At 46.4% G+C, this 22666-nt stretch overlaps 2 protein-coding genes across 2 annotated transcripts; one reads left to right on the top strand and one right to left on the bottom strand.

Moving 5' to 3' along the window:
* Positions 1-5381: 5381 nt before the first annotated feature.
* CLAFUR5_06788 (uncharacterized protein) lies at positions 5382-6377 on the top strand (the record flags this gene model as incomplete). Its single annotated transcript, XM_047905936.1, has 1 exon — positions 5382-6377. One exon carries the CDS (start codon positions 5382-5384, stop codon positions 6375-6377), a length of 996 nt encoding a protein of 331 aa, XP_047762969.1.
* An 808-nt stretch (positions 6378-7185) lies between these two features.
* Positions 7186-10156, bottom strand: CLAFUR5_06787 (Transcription factor 1; the record flags this gene model as incomplete). The annotated part of the gene is made up of 2 exons (XM_047905935.1): positions 7186-9697; positions 9762-10156. The coding sequence occupies 2 exons, from the start codon at positions 10154-10156 to the stop codon at positions 7186-7188; spliced, it is 2907 nt and encodes a 968-aa protein (XP_047762974.1).
* Between the last annotated feature and the right edge of the window lie 12510 nt (positions 10157-22666).

The raw sequence follows: 22666 nt of genomic DNA, 5'->3' as shown, positions 1-22666 counted from the left end.
GTGCTGAGGAAGTTGCCGGCGAAGAAAGCCCCGGGGCCGGATGGGATCCCAAACGAGCTACTAAAGAAGTGTAGAGATCAACTAGCCCCAGCAGTTGCAGCGATCTTCAACGCCTGCCTACAGACCGGATACCACCCGATAGCTTTTAAACAATCGACGACAGTGGTCCTACGCAAGCCGCAGAAGGAAGACTATACGCAGGTGAAGTCGTACCGCCCAATTGCGCTCCTTAACACTCTTGGGAAGGCGCTTGAGAAGCTGGTTGCAACGAGACTCTCCGAGGCGGCAGAGGAACACTCCCTACTCCCGGACACCCAGATGGGTGCGCGCCCACAGCGATCGACGCTATCCGCGATGGAACTTATCACCTCTCAGGTAAAGGCCATCTGGTATAAGAATAGGGACAAGGTGGCTTCCTTACTTAGCCTAGACATATCGGGAGCCTTCGACTACGTGTCACACCCGCGGCTTCTCTACATCCTAAGGTCGAAAGGACTCCCTGAGTGGCTTGTCAACTTCGTACGGTCCTACCTCCAAAACCGCAGTACGTCGATCCTGGTCGGCCAGTACAGAAGCCCATTTCAAGCAGTCCACACTGGAATCCCGCAAGGCTCAACGCTAGCACCTATTCTGTTCCTCTTCTTTATGGCGACGCTGCTCCCAGCCCTAGAATCCCAGAACACCGCTGCGAGCGGCTTCGTAGACGACACAAACATCCTAGCGTGGTCTTCCTCGACTGAGGAGAACTGTAGGCTACTAGAAGAGAAGCACAAGATCTGCGAGGACTGGGCTAGGAGGCACGGGGCTCGGTTTGCCCCAGAAAAGTACAATCTGATACACTTTACGCGCCGGCCACGGTTCCACAATATGCAAGCTTCTATCCAGATACAGGGGCACACGACTAACCCGGCAAATCAGCTCAGGATCCTCGGACTATGGGTGGACCCGGCGCTACGGTGGAGGAAGCACGTACAGGCAATATTACGGAAAGCTGAACAGAATATGGCATCATGCCAGAGGCTCACTGCGTCCACATGGGGGGCGGACTTCCGGCAGTCACGACTTCTATATACGGCTATTGTACGGCCAGTCCTTACCTATGGCAGCCAAGTGTGGTCCTTAGGCGAGAGGGCCTGCCCATCGAAGGGACTCGTCGCGCCGCTAGCGAAGATCCAAAACCAATGCCTAAGGAAGGTCACCGGGGCATATAAGTCGACACCAACGAGGATGCTTGAGCACGAGACCGCTATACCGCCGATCGACCTATACATCCAGGGACTACGGACCTCCTACTTAGGCAAGTCGGCACAGTACCCAGTACAGAAGGTCATCGCCAGTGCAGTCGCAAGGGCCCGCGAATCAGTACCAGCGCACAAGGGCATTCGACCCGGAAACGAGCCGAACTACCGGGCAAGGGACGAACAGCTAGCAACACAATGGGAAGGTGAGAAATCGTTTGTAGAGCAACTATGGAAAGAGAGGTGGAACAACCAGGTTGTAGGGCATAGTGGACGCCCTCAGCCAGCGGGACAACCTAAGGAATGGTCAGCTACAAAATCCGCGGTCAAGCACCCCCCGAAGCTCATCCACTACCGCCTTACGAGGGCACAGAGTAGCATAGCAACCCAACTGCGAAGCGAACACATCGGCCTCCAGGGGTACCTATCATGGAGGAAGGTTCCAGGATACACGAATACTAGCTGCCCCTGCGGCTATCGCTCCCAGAACGTACGGCACGCACTCCTCGTCTGTCCGAGGTGGTCGCTAGGAAGGGGGGAGTGGATGGCAAAGGCGAGGAACCGGACGATTGGGGCACTTCTTAACAACGCTGAAGACCTACGGCGCATTACGAACTGGATACTAGAGAAGGGCTGGCTAGAACAGTACCGCCTAGTAGGAGCAGTGCAGGAAGAGAGGACACGACGCAGCGCGACGAGACCGGCTAGGAGCGGGGGCTAACGGGGTAGTGACATGGACTACGTACGTTCAGAGGGAAAGCTAATCTAGACAAGGAGTAGTCGGGGGCGGGAAGGGTTTTCACCTATTCGGGTTTCCCTTTGTACATAACAATAGATATATACCTGCATAGGCCGGATAGGGTCCTAGAACAGGGGAATGACAAATCTATCTATCTATTATCTAGGTTCGGGGGAGGCGTAACGGTGCCTATATCCTGACTGTCTACGAGCGCGCGACTACCTACTAATAATATCGCCGCGTTACGTTCTCTAGGTATCTACGCGCTATACGCCTTACCGTATTCTATATTCTAATACGACTCTACGCGTTCTCGAGTTCTACGGTTCTATCTAATCCTATTATTACGCGTCCCTTACCTAGATCCGCAATCTAGATAGGGTAGTAGAACAAACTATAAGGGCGCGCGTACTATAGGGTCCGAACGAGATAGTTATTATTCTACGAAGCTACGAAAGAGGAGCGCGAGGCGCGGCGAAGTTATAAAGTAAAGCTAAGCCGCGCTAACCCGATACGGAAGGTCCGCGGTTTAGCCGGGCCGACGTAGCTATAGTAAGGGGTCGTAGGCTACCCGTAATAACGTAATTCGTTAGTACGCTCTTCCGTAGACTCTACGTAAGGCTTAGTATTTACTAAAATCTTTCTATAGCCTTCTATCTAGAAACGGACGGGCAATTAGAACGTACGACCTAAGTACTCGAATAGTATATCCGCGCCTATACTAATTATTAACAAGATAACTAGGTCAAGTTACTACTAGACGCCGAGTTCGCCCTTAATAATTACGAGTCTATAAGTACCGGAATGACTCTATTCTTCGCCGACTCTAGCCGCTACCCGCGGATAGAGTTTAGTAGTCTAGCTAAACTATAAGTTATAGCTCGGGAAGTACCTAACGTCGAGGCCGCTAACGCGTTAGTTAATAATATATAAGACACTTAAGTATAAATACGGCGGGTACTCGAGTCTATTCGCCGCGACCGCCTAGATAAGCTATATAACGTATATACTTTTACGTAAGTATAAACGGCCGAAGCCGTAAATACTCGGCGAGCGCTAGCGCCTACCTACTAGCCTAACGATATAGTTCTACTAGATGCCCGTAATATTAGGACTATACGCCTAAGTAAGAAACTCGATTATAAGTTCCTTAGGCCGTTTCGGGTCGTTAAGGCCGTAGGTAGACGCTCGTATAAACTCGAACTTAGCGATAGGATATAAATTTATAATATATTCTATACGTGTAGGTTACGCCGCGTAGTAACCGAAGGGATACCTAGATAACGTAAACTACTACTAGCGCCCGTAATCGTTAAACGCGAAGGTTAGGTATCGGAGGAGTACGAAGTAGAGGATATAGTAGATTCTAAGATTAGGTATAATAATATATAGTATATAGTTATTTAGAAGGATCGTATACGGAGCTAGGCTAAGTAGTTAGCCGTACTACCTAGATATAAAGAACTCGCGATCGCGTTCTACTAGCGATACCTAGATAAACCTAAGCCTACCTTCGACGGACTCGATTAGCCGGTAACTTAATACGGGCTAGCGCTAATCCTCGGACCGTATATATAAACGCGGTATAACTATAGCTTCCTCGATAAAGCTCTCGAGACTAGTACCGGTATTAGTACTAGCGATAGCCCCCTATACGCTCCGAGTATTAAACGTAGAAGCGTCGTAGGAGATCCTTATTCGAGGAGGGGGGGTACTATAACAAGACAGCCCTTTTCTACGAACTGCCTCGTAATATAGTATTGTCGGCCGTACGCCCGTACGCTAGCGGCCGCTAGTACCCGCTAGCTCGATTCGCGCTACTTTATCTTCTCGCGCCTCTCGCGCTCTCTTAGACAGCTCGCGTAACTATATATGTCTTTGCCCGACTCTATTATAGTACTCTTGCCCGTAATAGATAGGTTTATTAGGCGGTATTATAAGCTAAAGGTTCGTACAATACGTAGATACGATCGTTAGCGAGCCCTAATAGAAGATCTAGACGTTATCGAGAAGTAGTTCTTACTTATACGTAATACAAAGGAGAAGTATAGTATCCTTAACTAGGACACCTATAACTTCGACGAGATAGGGTTTATAATAGGTGTTATTACGTCTTAGAGCGTCGTTACGGGTTTAGAAAGGCGTAGTAGAAAGAGGAAGGTCGTTTAATAGGGTAATAGAGAGGGAGTAGAGAGATAGCGTATTAGATAGCTCTAATATAAAGCGAGATTAGTAAGCTACGTAAGTCTAACGAGACCCTTATATATTAGAAAGTACGAAAGCGTAAGTATATTCAGTCTAGAGGGTCTCTAACCTTCGATAAGGCGTCGTAATTAATACCTTTAGAGGATACTAGGAGGTAGGAAGTAAGTAGAGAGTCGCTAGATAGTGTTCGGCTAGTACTAAGGCTACGACGCTATAAGCGATATAGCGAGTCGGGGTATAACGTACGTACCTATTAAGTAGACTCGCTAGATAGCAAAGAATCTAAAGAGGAATTGTCCTCCTAGTAACGATTCTATAGGATGTCGTCGTATTAAGATACCGTCGTAATTAAAGTAAAAGTAGTATAGTTCTTAGTAAAAGTGGCCCGCTCGGTAGTGTAGCCCGCTCGGTAGTAAAGTACGTTATAAGTTATAGAGAGATAATTATTTCTATGTGGTATATACCTATCTAGAAGTCCTTAAAAGTTTAGTGTTAATTAAGCGTGTGTTTGGATAGATACAACACCCTTACTAAGCGTATTAACATCCGAGCTTACTATGCTTGCTATATAGACGTGCCCACCCCTCCCGACCTGTGTTTGCTTAGGAACGCCTCCAGCCTGCGTAACCTATAGTACCACAGCGCTGGATAGGGTACGAGCTACCCACCGGCGACAACAAGGTTGTCCGTAGGCCTTTAGAAGGATATTTTGTCTTAATCGTACTAGGACTGCATATCTTAAGAGGACCAGTCGCATTGCTATTCAATTCACCGCGTTGGCCTTTAATGTTGTAGTTATATAGTGCTTCTAGGCGAAGTCCAGTCTCGAGGGGTGGGCACGTCTACGCGGCAAGCGCAATAGTAGCCGGTGCCGGTTCTTCCGAAAGGTCGTGTCCGAGGAACGTGTCCGTAGACAGTGGACATCATCGCATATGAGCGAAGTGCTCGGCCCTTTACTCACGTTGCACGTCAGCGAGGCAGACTGTGCCGCATAGCCGACTGTTGCTCATACTCGACAGCGGCTCTCCGACCAACGGCATATGCCTCGTGCTGAAGGTTGACTTGACGACTGGATTGCATCGTCAGATTTTTCGACCCTGCTAGACTTGGACAGCCTAAGCAGACGATGCATCCGCGAGATATCGAGCTAGCACCATCTGGAAGGCATCGGAGACTGAGGATTGTGATAGCCCTCCTACATGTCAAGAATGGCAACGGCCGATTTATCTGGACTACCTCCTGAACTGCTGCTTCGCATTACGGACTGTCTGAATGCTACAGAACTACTGCCACTCTCTGCAACCAACTGGTCCTTTCGAGACTGTCTGGTACCAGTCATTTTCAGCACCCTACGTGTTACAAACAGGCGGGATGAAGCCAAGGTAGCGCTTGACTTGGCCAAGAAGCATAGCCAACACATCACGACACTTTCCTTCGAAGGCTATGCCAGTCCGACGGAGAATGACCGGGCAACCCGAGGCCGTAGCTGGGGACCAAAAGGAACTTCAACACTACCCGCAGCAACACGGAATCTACTGACAGGACTTCACCTACCAAAGTTTCGGACTGCCAGAATACGATTCGCCTACGATTATGCCAGCGAGGACTGGGCCACGGACCCTTCGACAAACGGTCGAACAGCAGGCTTTCACGACTTTGACGCATCGGAGTTCGACAAGCAGATCGCGCAGCAAGAGCCGAAATGGAAATGGAGAGCCTTAATGGCTGAAACGTGGCTGGCGCTTGCCCAGAACAAGCAAATCGAGAATCTCGAAACTATCGACTTACCGCCACGAGGGACGACTGCATTCATCAATCCCGCCTTCCAAGACTTCCTACGACGCTTAAAGCGAGTGACCCTCTCGATTTGGGGATCCTCAAAAGGAGCCGGCTGGAGAGTCCAAACGTTCCCAGGCTACATCGCCTTCCTGTCTTGCATGCACAACTGGTTCTTCAAGCAGCTCGAGACCACCACAACATTGGCGCTGTCCGCCTCACTAGACGGCCTGCCTGGACTTACGGGGACATTACTAAGCGGCATCGCACTCCAGCGCGATGCGCTCCCATTGGTCAGCACACTCGAGCTCAGCTTGACAGCCATCAATCCAAACCTGATAGCCTTCATATCAGGCCACGCCCAAGCCTCCGAAGTCTCAGCTTCGACCGGTGCCTCTGCACGCCCAACATCGTCTTGATGGGTATGGAGGCGAAGGATGGCGTGAAATGGGCGGATCTGTTCAAGATCCTGCAGCATTACCGACTCGGTCTGATAGCTCTGAAGGTTACACCGCGAATAGCGAGTATCACTACGGAAGATGCGCGGCTGGAGGCGGATTCGGAGACGGTGAAATTAGTACAGAAGAGGCTGGAGGGTGATTCGTCTCTGCACGTTTTTGGCTATGGCCATATGCGCGAGTGGGAGGATGCGCCTAGTAAGGATCACGAGCTGAATCTTGAAGCTTTCATGCTGGGAGATGATATGAGGGAGTTTGCTGTGCTGATGGATGTGATAGCGCGGAATGTGAAAGCTAAGCGGCGAAGACTTGACTGAAGCTGAAGGGTTGCGATGCACCATCATAGAAAAGTTTATACAGACAATCGACTTCAACGAGCTAGCTCCTGAGGAGCAGCAGAATGTGTTCTACGACTGTACCGCAAATTTGAGAAAGATACTGCAAAGGCATCAAGTCTTCGATACTCTGCAATCGTGCTCTTTCCAGCTTTCATGAACCAATAGATCACAACTGCGGACCTCCAGACTGCAGCGACATCGCCATGAGGTGACAGCATGGTCAGTACTGTGAGTTCCGATGTCCGTGAATGAGCGATGATCTTGCTTTCGCCGTGGCCATGTCGCTGCGGGAAATGCTAGAGCACGCCAACCTCGTGACTCGAAGGCAGTCGGCATTGGTGCCTCCCAGGCCCTTTCGCCGTCATGTCTGCGTGCTGGCTGTTAGTTGTCGTGCTGCTCCGCCTATTATCACCACGACCCAGACCAGATCATCACGTCCTAGCCGCCTTCCTTAATCCCTCCATAATATTGATCAAATTATCTACCAGCGGCGGATTCCTCGTCTCATTATGATTCTGCCGCATCGTAGCGACCACAGCTCCCACAACCTCATCCGGATTGGCAACCATCGCAGATCCCTCAGTTGGTGGCTTGACCGTCCACGTGCGTATGGCGGCATTGCCTTTCCCGTTGATGATCCACCGCTTGACAGCATTGTCATCGCCGCCGTCGAGGAAAGCGGTGGGATTGTGGTTGGCCATGGGTTCTGGCTCGGTTGCGCGGGTGATGATGCCGTAGGACCAGAATGCTAGACTTGCTTGGTAGACGGCGATGGCTGCGAAGTCGCAGATCAGGCCTGGTCGTAGGTTGCGGGCTGCTCTGAGCACCTGACCGGCATGCCACAGGGCTTGGCGTGCAGTCGGTGTCCGCGTCCATTGGACGAGGGATGGGTATACCCTACGGGATTCGTCTTCACCTTCGACTCCGGCAAATAGTTGCACGTCGTCTAGAGACATGTGAAGATGCATCAGTAGGAGTTCCACGATGAGTGTGACCTTCGTGTCCTCTACGGAACTTATGCGGAAGCATTGCAAGAGCTTCGTCAGCTCTGAATGGCGGGTGTTCATGAGCAGCGAGTTTCGCCACTGGTTGTTGTAATCCTTCATGGACGAGTCCAGCTGTCTGTATTCCCAGATCATGCGCCATGCAGCACCGAGAACTGCCATCGACGCTTGACGCTGATCCACGAAAATGTCTCGGACAGCGAGAATGTCCAGATCCTGAATACAATCGACTAGCGAGGGCTGTCTCTCGTGTCTCGGTCCCGGATTGCGCATGTACGTAGCTTTCCATGATTCGGCCGATGGAGCGTGCCATAGATTCTCAGACTCGGGTAATGGCAGGTACAGTTCGGCGTATGAGATCAAGGGGCTGCTGAGCAAAGATACAGAGGCCTCGAGGTCGTGACGGAATAGATGCAAAGCGAACCGCTTCCGCGACTCTTGCTTCACCCATTGCCTCCACTTTTGCTCCAGGACTTCGCCTTGATCCTCAGGATATGGAACGATCCGCTCGTATGTGCCTCGCCGGAAAAGCCCGCCACGTCGACCCATCGTCACGAGCACTTGTTGAAACCCTTCAGCAAGCTCCATTTTGCGAGAGTCGCCACTCCACAGGCCGATCTTCAGCTGAAGGAGTGAAGCCTGCATGATTTGTAGATCTCTCATTAATGTGTTGTCCTCTTCCACCTGCACCTGCACCGCAGTTCTGATCGCCTCCTGAATGGCATAGCCAACTTTGCGGATCGACGAATCAGGTGTCAACACTGCACCAGCGGCAACAATAGCTGCAAGTACTTCCGGTCTTGTCTGGCCAGCCAAAAGGGTTGGTGCATGAATCCAATGTTTAGCGTGTGATCCTGGCGAAGTCAAAGAGAACTGGAATAGACTGTCCAAGAGGCCAATAGACGGGAAGCATGCGACCGCCCGAGGTATGCTGTTCGGCTTGCACGTACTCAAGATCATAGCCAAGATCTTATCTCGTGATGTCTGAGACAGTGGCTCCGTCGTAACGCGTCTGTCGATGTCGAGACTGGTCGGTGTTGGTAAAGACAGATTCTCCTGCTCCGCACTTCCCGAATCCTTGGACAGTGGCCTAAAGCGCCATACTGAGGCCTTCGGTAGTGCATTTGTGTCTATTGGTGCCATAGGCATGGGTGCGGATGTATAGCTTGGCATGATGTCTGAGCCTGTCGTCGGGAACCCTATGCTCGGTGTGCGAAGATCAAAAGGGTTTGCATTGTTGTAAGTATCAAGGAAGCTCAGATCCAGATCGTTCAGCTCCATGTTCGTATCGACACCAAAATCGAACAGCTCTCGCGGTGTCCACGGGCCAGTCTGATAGTCAATGACCTGGACGCCATTGTTCGGCTGGCCACTCTGAGGCATCATCTTGTCTCGAAGGTAGTCAAACATAGGACCTGGAGTCTGGGGTGGTAGCATGGCCGGATCGATAGCCATCTGAGCCTGGGGTGGCGGCTGTGGAGTCGACTCTGTCATCTGCATTGGAGGTAATGGACCTGCAGGACCAAATGAGTTTCGCTGTTGTAAGTGTGGCGGGGACATGTGGTGCATCGGCGTCATGGTGTTCATGTTCTGCATGTGCTGAACATTCTCGTTAGACCATTGTTGATGCTGTTGATGCTGATGTTGCGGCTGCTGGTCCTGGGCGTATTGATTTTCAGGTGGCGATGGCCTCTGCATCTCATTCGGCGGATAAGTAGGCGTAAAGTTGCAAGTGATGCCCTTCTTGGTACATCGCTTGCATGGCTTCTCCTCTTCGCACTTCAGGTGGAGCCCAGCGCAGGCCTCGCAGGCTTGCGACACGCGACTGTGCTGAACGATTGTGGGCTTTGACTGAGGATCATCTTTGTTATGCCCCAGAGTGTGTCTCTTGAGCAGGTCAGCGCGAGCAAACGCTTTTGTACAAATCTGACACTGATAGCTGTTGGCGATGACAAGAATCAGTCGCTGTCTCGGAAATATACGGTAGACAAGAGCACGCTCACGGCTTTTCTTGGGTGTGCATGCGCACATGGCGACTTAGGTGGTCAAGACGCGCATAGCTCTTTGAGCACTTTCCGCAGCTATACAGGCGGAGGTGGTTAGACGGTCCAGTGGTGTTGTTAGCATTTCCGTTGCCTCCGGTAGGTGTCGACGTCGATGCATTGGGCGTTGAGCTCTCGTCGGAGGTTCGAGGGCGCTTCTGCGCGGGTTCACCGGTCTGTTCATCGTCGGCACCAGCGACGACGGTGGAAGGTGGTCGCATCGACTCACCGAGAGAAGGGTACTCCATCACGGTGTCCAGACGGCCTTCGATAGTGGGTACCCCGACGGTCGAGCGCGGAAAGGTTGGAGGCTGTGGAGGAAGTTTTGATCTCGGCTCCACAGCATCACAGAACATGCTTCCCCGCACGAGTCATCAAGCGTCTGGGTCTAAAATGGTACTGTGCGGCGCTGTTTACGTGCGCCGTGAAGGCAGTGGAGCGGTGCTGCTTACCGAGTAGCAAGAAAGCAGTGTTACGATACTGCTTCGATAGTAAAAAGAGGCTCTAGCCGACGTTCTCTGCGCCTGTTATCTGTTCCTTTGTTTCCGAGCCTCTGTTGGAGTAACTGTTCGACACGAGCCGAGGCTACTTGTCTTGGCAAATTTTTTGTAGCCAATCATTTTGGTCACGTGCTGACAAAGTTGTAGGTTGAGCCCCCTTGTTAAGCGTAGCGACCGAGCGCTAGCCATCCACCGTGGTGCGAGCTTGCGACGAAGGTGGTGGCGTCAGCGAGGGAGTGGAGCTCTATCACTACAGTAGCTCTGAGAATTCCTTGGCGCTCTGTGATTGATCAACTTTCAAATTTTGGTAGCACGTAAATCAAGTTTTGGTACCACGTGATATCTACACGTAGCTTAGCTACATATGTATCTATACGTAGCTTATGTCGCGATCCGAGCGTGCACATGGGCAACATCCCATCATCAAAACTTGAGGCCACGTACGCCAAGAATCAGGTGACTGATTAGTCACCTGCAGCCTCTTCAAGAGCAACACTTGTCTATTCTAGATAGACACATGCAATACACAACCTGCTTTTGAAACACCCTATATAAGCCCGTACAATAACTTCCTACACTTCTAACGTGATAGCTTATAACGTGCTTCACTACCGAGCGGGCTATACTACCGAGCGGGCCACTTTTGCCAAGAACTGTACCACTTCCACAGATACAGCTATACAACCACCATTACAGCGTATATTGTCTTCAAACGAGGCCAAACTGACCTTAGCTGTCCAGGCCACGAAACGCGACGTAATAATCACGAATCGACTTGCTACAAAGGTATACGACGCGTCTCGAACTATACTAGGGTATCGATTAAATAGACGACCTCCTCGGGGTGACTACGAGCCTAATTCGAAGAAGCTTATAGAGCTAGAAGAGAGGGTCATACTTGAGTACATACTCGAGCTAGATCTTATAGGTTTCCCGTAATTAGAGGCTAGTATACGAGTAATAGCCAATTTATTACTATAAGAGAAGGGTCTTAAGCCCGCTAGTCTTAATTAGATAGACAGGTTTATTAGGCAGTATCGTGAGCTAAAGGTTCGTATAACACGTAGATACGATCGTTAGCGAGCCCTAATAGAAGATCTAGACGTTATCGAGAAGTAGTTCTTACTTATACGTAATATAAAGGAGAAGTATAGTATCCTTAACTAGGACACCTATAACTTAGACAAGACAGGGTTTATAATAGGTGTTATTACGTCTTAGAGCGTCGTTACGGGTTTAGAAAGGCGTAGTAGAAAGAGGAAGGTCGTTTAATAGGGTAATAGAGAGGGAGTAGAAAGATAGCGTATTAGATAGTATTAAATAGGTACGAGTTACGTAGTAGTAGAAGACGGCGGATTATATAAAAGACGAAGAAGGACCTAATAGGATAGCGTATATCTATATACAGTATCGCTAGTATTAGTATAGGTAGATACTAGGTGTCCGGATATTTACTAGCCTATAGGCTAGTAAACCCTAGTTACGTGATCTAGTTATATAACACACCTACACCTATATACTTGTCCTACGGCCTATATGTTCTTAACACTCCTACTCAGGCCACATAGTCTCCTACAATCCCTTTACGTAAGCTAGAGCTGCCTTATCAAGTTTTAGAACTACTAGCTATTAAGGGGCTTTATTAACCTATTAGTAGCTATATCCTTTATATAGCAGTAGTCTACTACAATCTTCTTCTACTACTAGAGATGTCTAACATAGTTATATATAACATTAATATGCTTTGACCTTTTATATATATAGGCATCTTTAATAAGTGCTAAAGCGGCTTAGTTGTTACCTATAAGCTTGACTAGCCTTAGCTCGTTAATAGTGCCCTTGCTTACCCTTATACTCGGCTAGAAAGAGCTCTTTCCTACTAGTTCTAGGCACCCTATTTCCCTAAGGACAGTAGCAAGAAATTGTGACTACTTTACGGCTACGTTTATAGCTATAAACTTAGCTTCTATTATTAATATTATAACAGACTTCTGCCTCCTACTTATCTAGGACATAGGTGATCTATAAAAGAACTATACGTATTGTTAAGATGTAGCATCTCAAAGGGAGTCAACAATCAGGAAGTGATCTGGCAGCCTGAGGCATCCACAATGACTCAGCTTGTAGGGAGATACCTTCTCTCCCCTTTAGCTTAGATAGACATCTAACACAATCAACATATTGGTTCCTGATATATTGCTGCATGCTCGTGCTATTAGTCAGTTGAAGATTGATCTCTTACTCCACTCCGCTGCCATCCACCCGTACCTGTTTTAACAGGTTATGAGCCCGGGTTTGTGCAGGAATAAGAGCAACCTATATCAGTACAGGTTACTTGTATCCCTTGCTATCGTAGCAGAAAACATCTGGGAATCAGAAGTCTACCCCGTCTATCCTATCAAGGAGCTTAGTTCGATACTAAGTGATAGGTAACCCAGACAAGGACTCTGTGCGGCTTACTCAAAGCCAATACCTTGAAGATACTCTGTAGGCAGAACTGCATCGAGATACTATCAAGAAGGACTTCAAGTAAGTCATTTGAAGCTCTGCTAGGAGAGACAGACCTGTGTCCTAGCCCCGAGACCTCACACCGCTCCTTCTTTACTTTACCAAGCAGGCCTTGGTATCCACACCTACGAACTTTCCCATTCTACACCAGAAGCCTCAGCAGGATCTGAGCCACCACCTTGGAACATACACACCTTGTTTCATTACATCCAATTTATTATGGATTCATACCAAGAGAAGACAGAGGAGAAGGGAGGCAAAATCCCAATTCTTGGGAGGGACAATTGGAAGAGATGGTTCAACCTTCAGAGATACAAGATGGAGAGCCAATCAGCATTCTTTGCAATTGATGACCTAATGGAAGTGTCTTTTGACAACATCAAGGGCAAGACTCTGAAACTCCAAGAAGAGGCTACAACCAAAGAGATCCTCAATACGCCAACATGGACAAGACACAATGCAGTATGCAACTTCAGTATCCTTAGTAGGATCACAGAAGAAGATGAATTTGAGCTTGAGGGCTCATGTGAATCTGGAAGAGCTGCTGAGAAGTGGGTGTATCTCTGGAACAAGTATAGCCAGGTGCTACCAACCCATGCACATGAGCTCACAAAGCAATTTGTGACCTTTGAGATGAGTGAAGAGTTCACCATCAGATCTGCATGGACACACCTGGTTTCTCTTGGAAAAAGGATTGCTGATGTTGACCCAGAGGGTCAGCATTACAGGAAAGCTGATGTGAGGATGACCCAGCTCTTAAGCTCACTGCCACCTGACTACCATGTAGCCAGGGATACTATCATGGCTCAGCCAAAGATGGATCATGAAAGGACCTTAAAGATCCTTGAAGCTCAAGAAGCCAGGTTGGATCCCTCTAAGGCTGAGTATGGCATGGCAGCCACCTGGGTCAAGCCCTCAGGTCTAGCAAGACCACTCTCCTGCCTTCTCTGTGAGAAGGATCATCTGATCAAGGACTGCCCTAGTTTGCCTGAGGCAAGAAAGGTCCTTAGATCTCATTCCCAACCACCATCTTCCCAGAATACAACACATGTCAAGAAGAAGAGAACTCCACCACCCACTTCAAGGAGGACACCAAGAGAGAAGTCCTCTATGGAAGAACTTAAGAAAATGGTGAAGAAACTCAGCTCTGACATGCTGTCACTCCAGAAGAACCAGGCCCAGTCTTATACCTCTAAAGCAAAGAAGACTGGAAAAGGTTTCTCCGCCCAAGAGTCACCATGCAGCTCATCCCCAGAGACAATGTCTGATGATGATGAGTATGATGGAGTGGCTCACTCAACTTCAGAAGTCCAAGGCAAGTTCCCCTCGTCAGAGTGGTTACTTGACTCCTGTGCTTCATCCCATATGACTGACCAAAGCTGCCTCTTTAGATCTATGACTCCCTTGACAAGGAAGAAATGGATCAAAGTGGGAGGTGGGTTTTTATTGGCCACTCATATTGGGAATGCAGAGATGAGTGGGAGAGCTGGCAGAAAAGTTGTTTTGGAAGATGTCCTGCTTGTACCCAAGCTAGGAGTGAACCTGGTTTCATGGAACCAGTTTAGCAAGCAGTTTGGTGTGCAACCTCCATCATTTTCTCTTGTTTCCCCCTCTGGTGAGACTGTTGTCCAGACAAAGCTCCTTGGGGGGGTTCCATTCATTGATGAGATTTCTCCTCTCCTACAAGAACGGGCACATTACTCATCATGTGCACCACCAATGGAGAATGCCTTTGTGACTGCTCAATCAGAGACCGACCTGAAGCAGTGGGAGCTTTGGCATAGAAGATTTGCACACTTTGGGAAGAATTTGCTCCAGAATCTTCACAAGGTAACAGACTTGAAAGAACCCATTCCTATCCCTAAGGATGGCTTTCACCAGTGCAGAGTATGCTCAATAGCAAAGATGAAGAAGTACAAAGGCAAAGTTACAGAGAGAAGACCTGAAAGACTTGCCCTTGTATCTATTGACATATGTGGCCCACTACCAATCTCAAGACTAGGATTCAAATACTGGCTTGAGATTGTTGACAACTTCTCTAGGAAGAAGTGGACCTTTCCTCTTAGGAAAAGAGAAGATGCTCCAGTTGCTCTCCAGAACTGGAAGATCAAAGCAGAGAGGAAATCATCAGCGCAGCTGAAAGCAGTAAGACTTGACAATGCAAAAGAACTTATTGCATTAGTGAAGCAGTGGGAGAAGGATTTGGGGATTGGGCTCGAGCCGACTGAGGCATACAACTCTCTACAGAATGGACCAGTTGAGAGGTCAATACAAACCTCAGAGGACTCTATAAGGGCAATGCTTGAAGAGGCTAAAATGCCGGTTGAATTTTGGCCTGAAGCACTAGAGGCCCAAACTTATATGAGGAACAAACTGCCAAATGGCCCAGATTACGATGGGTTCAAGGTTTCACCAGATGAGGCTTTTGATGGTATCAAACCGACCATCAACCATTTGAAAGTTTGGGGATGCAAAGCTGTTGTCTATATGGACACAAGATCCCAACCTCAATGGGCAAGAAGTGACAAGCTAATGAATAGGGGTAAAGAAGCAGTGTTTATTGGGTATGTTGAAAACACAGCTAAAGCCTGGCTCTTTTGGGAACCAGACATGAGAGCTGTTAAACAACACACACATGCAGACTTCTTTGAGGACCAGCCTGGAGGTGATATGGGTCTCAATGTTCCAACATTGAATCTACCAAGCAGTGCACCAGCTAGGAAGCCCTTAGGAAGGCCGAGGAAGAACGTATCCTTAGGACAATCTACCCACCATTCAGGCGTCTATCAGAGCCCCCCCGAAATAGATCAGCCAATTGAGAGCCCTAAAGTCGCTCAGCCGAGAAAGCTGTTTGTGCAACTTCCCCAGCCTCCGGAGAACGTAGGGGAATTTCAGAAAATCGATCAGCCAATTGAGAGAAGCTCCCTAGATCCCCAGGAAATAGACGTTACTAGGTCACAAGTGACGGTCCCTAAATCATCCCTTGGAAAGAGAAAGGCTGACTATGATGTTGAGGGCTATGACATGAAACAGAAAGCCCCAAGATCCATGGTCCCTAAGCCCGAACTAACCACTGAAGTGGGAGAAGCAATGGACCTCTCAGAGAACCTTGCTGCTTTTCACCAAGCTTTCTTTGCAGCCATGCAATCAGTGGACAGTTCAATACCATGGGATAGCGAATTCCTGGAAGAAGTTGAGGAAATGGCCTTTGCAGCAACTGTAGAAGCCATTGCATACAAGCAAGAGGTCCCAATTCCAAAATCCTACAAGGATGCTGTGAATGACAAGAAATGGGGACATCTTTGGAAGGAAGCAATCCAAAAGGAACTAGATGCTCTACAGAGTAACAACACCTGGGAAAATTCTGTTCCACCAAAAGGAGCAAATCTGGTTACATCAAGATGGGTCTTTGATATTAAGAGAAGCATTAGTGGAGCTATTGAAAAGTTCAAGGCTAGACTAGTTGCAAGGGGCTTCTCACAGAAGTTTGGTGTTGACTTTATGGAGACATTTGCACCTACAGTAAGACAGGACACCCTTAGGGTGTTTATGGCTATTGTGTGTAAGAAGGATCTTCATCTTCACCAAGTGGATGTGAACAATGCATTCACAGAAAGCACCCTCCATGAAGACATCTTCATGTTACCACCACCAGGAGTTGAGCTTCCACCAAACATGGTGTTCAAAATCCTCAAAAGCTTGTATGGACTTAAGCAAGCAGCTAGAGATTGGAATCAACTCTGTGTGTCAAAGCTCAGAGAGATTGGATTCACACAGTCAGAAGTGGATCCATGCCTACTTATCCATAAGAAGAGGGAGATCATAATCCTTATACATGTGGATGACATTCCAATTGCTGCACCAAAGTTGACAGATGTTCTCTGGTTCAAAAGAGAACTTGGCAAGATCTTCAAGATCAAAGATCTAGGTGAACCTGAAAAGATCCTTGGCATGAGAGTCACAAGGGACAGGAAGAGAGGAATCCTGAAACTTGACCAAGGACACTTTGTTAGGGACAGCCTAGCCAAGATGGGAATGAACCATGAGAAGGCAGCACCTACACACTCACCCATGGACAGCTATGAGGCCCTCAAACCTTCAAGCCACATGGATGAGAGGTGTGACAAGGCAGAGTACCAGAGTATTAATGGTACTTGGATGTGGCCAGCAACAATCACAAGGCCAGACATTGCTTTTGCCCTAGGAAGGATGAGCTCATTTGTGAGTGACCCATCCACCTACCACATGAAGGCTTTGAAGAAGATCACTAGGTACCTAAGATCATACCCTGATCTAGGACTTCAGTTCTCAAAGTCTGGAAAAGGACACCTTATTGGATACTGTGATTCTGATTATGCAATGGACAAAGCAGACAGAGTCTCAATCCTTGGGTATGTCTTCTTCCTCTGTGGGGCACCAGTTTCTTGGATGAGCAAGAAGCAAAAGTCTGTAGCAACATCCACAATGGAGGCTGAATACATGGCTATGAATGCATGTGCGAAGCAGTCCCAATTCCTAGCTTCACTGCTGAGGGAAATGGATTGTCCAGAGTTAGTGGGAGACTGTTCCCATCAACCAAGAATCACTGGAAACCAGGAGACTGTATCAAATTTGAGACCAGTCCAATTAAGAGGTGACAATCAAGCTGCCCTCACCCTAGTGAAAGATGCACATGTTCATGACAAGTCGAAGCACATTGACATTGCCTATAACGCTGTTAGGAAACTTTGGTGGAGGAGGCTTATTGCTGTTGAGTACACCCCAACCTCTGAGATGGTTGCAGACGGGTTTACAAAACCAAAGACTGGTCCACACTTCCAGAGGTTTGTAAGCCAGCTGAACCTGTCATAAAAAGGTCCAAGTACTATTGACAGGAAGTGAGCAGACTGTAACCTCCCATACGAGATGAGTGGGAGTGTTAAGATGTAGCATCTCAAAGGGAGTCAACAATCAGGAAGTGATCTGGCAGCCTGAGGCATCCACAATGACTCAGCTTGTAGGGAGATACCTTCTCTCCCCTTTAGCTTAGATAGACATCTAACACAATCAACATATTGGTTCCTGATATATTGCTGCATGCTCGTGCTATTAGTCAGTTGAAGATTGATCTCTTACTCCACTCCGCTGCCATCCACCCGTACCTGTTTTAACACGTATCCTAGAATTAAGACTCTATCCACTTTGTCTATAGCGTAGTTAGAGTCTGAGTATCCCTAGATATTGCCCCCTCCCTTTCTATATATAAGACCTAGGTCTAGGTACGACCGTAGGTATCGGGAGAGCTTCTTTAAAGCCTTTATATACTACTACGAGGGATTAGTAACAAATGAGCTGATTCTTCTAAGGGGGAATGCTAAGTCTAGCCTTATTATTGTCATTAGCTATATCTAGGTACTATTATAGCTCTAGTAATCCTGTTTGTTATACCTCTTATCTATAGGTACCGTAGGCACCAAATACTCGTAGCTCTCTATAGGTGAGTAGGTTAGCGTAGCCTTCTCTCTAGCTATATTTATCTTGGCTAAGTTAGCGTAGATATAGTGTCCTTAATCAAGCTTTAAAGTGCCTTAGGACCTGTCTCTTATAATCCTTATTCTAAGGATCTTCGTAGGTTCACTAAGATCTTTAATCTTAAACACTTTTCCAAGCTTAGCCTTAAACTACTAAACATCTAATAGCTTCGGAGCTATAATAGGTATGTCATCTATATAGGTAAGGACTATAAGGTCTCTATCCGTATAGATAAGTAGGTATAGATCTACCTAGGACTAGGTAAATCTAATCTTCTCTAGCTTTGTAATATAGAGCTTGTTCTAGTCTCTAGCTACTTGCTTAAGACTATAAAGGCTTCGTAGGATCTTGAACACTATATTTAGAGGTGCTTCAACTCCTAGGGTTGGGATTATATAGATGTCTTTAAGAAGGCTACTTTAGGTAAAAGCATTATTTATATCTACTAGGTACATCTCGAGATCTCTCTTATATACTACTGCTATGAATACTTGGAGAGTATTAGGTCTAATAGTAGGTATAAAGGTCTCTTCGAAGTCAACCCTATATTTCTATAAAAACCCTCTTATAACTAGTCTTGCCTTAAACTTCTTAATAGCTCTACTAATCATTCTTTTTACATTAAAGACCTACCTAGAAGTAATTAGATTCGCACCCTTTAGCGGTACAACTACTTCCTAGGTATTATTGCTTACTAAGGCAATAAGTTCGTTCTCGATTACCTCTCTCTATATATATCCCTATTCGGGGTCTCCTACGGCTACCTTATAGGACTTTAGGATTAGCACTTCCTGCTAGTAGGCTATAGCCTGCCTAATAGTAGCAAATATATATTCTTCTACGTCGTTCAGAATCTCCTCTACCTAGCTTATTGTAGGGTCTAGATAGAACATCTAGGCGATAAGAGCCTTATAGTGTTTAGCCTTATACTCTTTAGAGTTATTATCTCCGTCCCCCCTTAACCTCTTGTTACCTATAACCTAAGGTAGCGCTAGGTGTTTAGATAGGTCGAACTAAACGACATCTTCTTTTGCTTTTATTAGAGTACCCTAATCTCTAAACTTTTAGTATTCCCTAATGTCCTTTAGGGGAGGGGGAAGTTATATAAATAGCGGTTGCTATAGTGTTAATGACTTAGGTAGGTTCTGTATAGATCCACCGTTATCGGCCTTCGACAGTGTTAAAACCGCCTTAATATTTTCTCCTAGCCTTCGTAACGGTGTCTCTAATAATCCCCTATCGGAAAATTTCGCCCTAAAGGGCTTCCTCCTAATAGGATTGCGCTATAGCGCTCGACTCGGCTAGTTAGTAAAGGTGATACTAAGATCTATATCTCCCCCCTTCTTATTCTTAAACTAGTCGACGTGACTATACGCTTTTATTGCTTTTATATCGGGATCCTAGAATAGCTATTGTTTTATAGTGTTTTCTAAGTAGCCTATAAACACGGCTTCTTTTCCTCGGTTTATTAACTTGTCTCTCCTTAAGCCTTAAGGTTAGGCTCTTAGGTCTATATAGACTATAGCTTTATATCCCTAGACGCGGAAATAGTCGACTAACGGTACTTAGCTAGTAAAGGCTTCTTCTAGTGAAAGAGCAATACTATCAATAATCGGACTATTAGGTAGTCTGTTTCTAATTATAGTCTATGCTTATAAAGCTTCTAGCTAGAACTTAACTAGTATACTAGAGTCTTTAAGTATAGCCCGGACTATGTTCTTAGAGGCTTGAATTGACCTTTCTATAGGTCTATTTTGAAGAGAGTTGTAGGCATTAGTTATGTCTATCTAAGTACTAAACTCCTTCTCCTACTCTTTTAGCAAGGCGAGAATTTCCTTTGTACTATTACTACGGATCGTAGATAGAAAGCACCTTGACTACCGTTCTGCCTAGACCTTCTAATCCCGTAGGGCTATAGGAGCGTCGCTCCTAGCCTTTAAAGGGATTACCTACTTCTTCCTAGAGAAGTTGTCTACAATCTTAAGCTAATATTTGTATCCTAGCCTAGAGACTACGCCCTAAAAAGGCCTATAGATGTCAATAGAGATAAGGGCCAGCCTCTCCCCCTTTCTCTCTATAGTAGGTCCTTTGAACTTCCTTATATTTATAAGGGAGCAGACCTTATAATTCTGGTGTTTAGAAGGAATAGGAATAGGATCTTTCTTATTAGTGACTCTATATAGGTTTCTTAGCAGTCCCTTACTAAGGTGTATACATCTTCTATACTATAGCTCCTACTAATCTTCGGACTTAGTGTTAGCTATAGCGGTACCGTTACGTTCTTAAGAGAGTATACTAGTATACTATAGCTTAAGAATTTCCGAGATCGAGTAGATAAACGGTACTCCTCCTCGAAGTTTAGTCTAGATAACGGGTTTACTAGACAAGGATTTTAGGGTGAAACTAGGTAGTTAGATAGTAAACTGTTAGCTAAACTAATTCTACAAAACAAGACTAACTCTAAGGCTAGGAACAAATAGGACATTTTCTAAGACAATTTGTTTCCTAGAAGGACTACCTATTACTACACTTCCTATATATATAGCTTGTAGATAGCCACCCCTAACCTTGATCTACTTCCTCTTTTAAAGAGGCTTTAGTATCCTAAATAGTAAATCTTAGTCAGTTATATATAATGATATATAAGAGTCAAGTAACCACTCGGACGAGGGGTACTTGCCTTTAGCTTCTATAGTAGAATAGGCAACCTCATTAACATCACTATCTTCTAATAGTATCTTAGGGTCTAATACGTCTTCCTAGGTCGTATAGGCCCTTATAGGCTTACTAGAGGAGGCCTTTGGCTTACGGCTCTCCTTTATCTACTTTATAAGGTCCGTTATTACCTTAAGGACATCACGAAGGTTTAGTAATAATGACCTCCTACGAGGTGGTAACGGTTGTCTCTTAGTAGGGTAGGTAGCCCTAGCTAGTTTGTCCTTGTTCCTAACAGCCTACTGAGCTATAGAAAGGTGTAGGCACTTGCTTATAAAATAGTCACTATTATAGAGATAGTACGTGAGCTTACCCTAGAAACCCTTCTTAGCGAACATAGCTATCCCTTAATAAATTATTGATTCTTACTTCTCCCTAAGGATTGTAAGAATGCCTTATAGTGAGAGATTCACCTAGGCATCAATTATATCGCGAATTGAGCTCAATAAGTCTAGTAGAGCTACTAAGAGTCACTAGATCTTTCTGTCCTTAGTCTTAATGTCTTAGAACTAAGGCGAGATTGAAACAGCCCTCCTTATAATTGAGCTAAGCTCCTACTAGGCGTTATCTATTAGCTAGTCCTCTATTATTACAAAATTGGTATATTGCTAAAGCCAACTTCTTCTAGTAGCGAGAAGTCTTCTCTTATATTTAGCTTTAGCCTATTCCTATAACTCCTTCGTATACCGGATCTCGTATATTATCTCTTAGTCATCTATCGACAGATAGATATACATCTTATACAGGGCCGTTATATTGTGCCGTCTATACGATACCTTCCTTATCGCTTGATCTAAAGGAAGGGATGACTCCGATAATGTAGAGGGTGTCGCTATAGATAGGGTTATAGCGGGAATGTCCGTAATAATGTCTTCGAGGACCTAGTCAACCTGCTTTAATACTAGGTGTATTCTTATTAGCTTAAACTATGTTTCGTAGTTCTCTCTTATTAGAACAGGTGCTACTCTCTTTCTTATAAACCTAGTCTCGTTCTCTATTTTTTAAGTTAAGGGACAGGTTAGCTACCCTTAGGTAAAAGGATATATTCGGTCGTACGCGATCGGATCGGATCGAAATAGGATAAACCGAACGCGAGGTTAATAGCGGAGAGGATAGCTATCCGCTAGGAAGAGGAGGAAGTCGGAATCCGCTAAGGAGTGTTTTAGTACTAAGATACTATAGCGTAACTCTCTTAGTAGAGGGGGTTTCTAAGACACTACGGCTCTCTTAGAATAAACAGCTAGTCGATACGAACGCGATGTCCGGAGAGCGACTCTTCTTAGTAAGCTCGCCTACTTATCTAAGGTATTAGTATAGGCTCCCTAACTCGGAGTCTAATAGTGCCTTACTAGGCTCTTTTACGTCTTATATATATCTATAGCACGGCTATAGCTTCCTATATAAGGCGGGTACGGCCTCTAGTCTACCTTCATTTTGTTCTAAAGAGGAACAACTCTAATACGACTTTGTTAAGGGTGAAATACCGAGTTACTAACTCGGGCTTATAACCTATTAAACAGGTACGAGTTACGTAGTAGTAGAAGACGGCGGATTATACAAAAGACGAAGAAGGACCTAATAGGATAGCGTATATCTATATATAGTATTGCTAGTATTAGTATAGGTAGATAC

The sequence above is a fragment of the Fulvia fulva genome, chromosome 6 (assembly GCF_020509005.1).
Source record: "Fulvia fulva chromosome 6, complete sequence".
NCBI classification, from domain to species: Eukaryota; Fungi; Ascomycota; class Dothideomycetes; order Mycosphaerellales; family Mycosphaerellaceae; genus Fulvia; species Fulvia fulva.
This window is presented reverse-complemented; position numbering and strand designations above follow the sequence as displayed.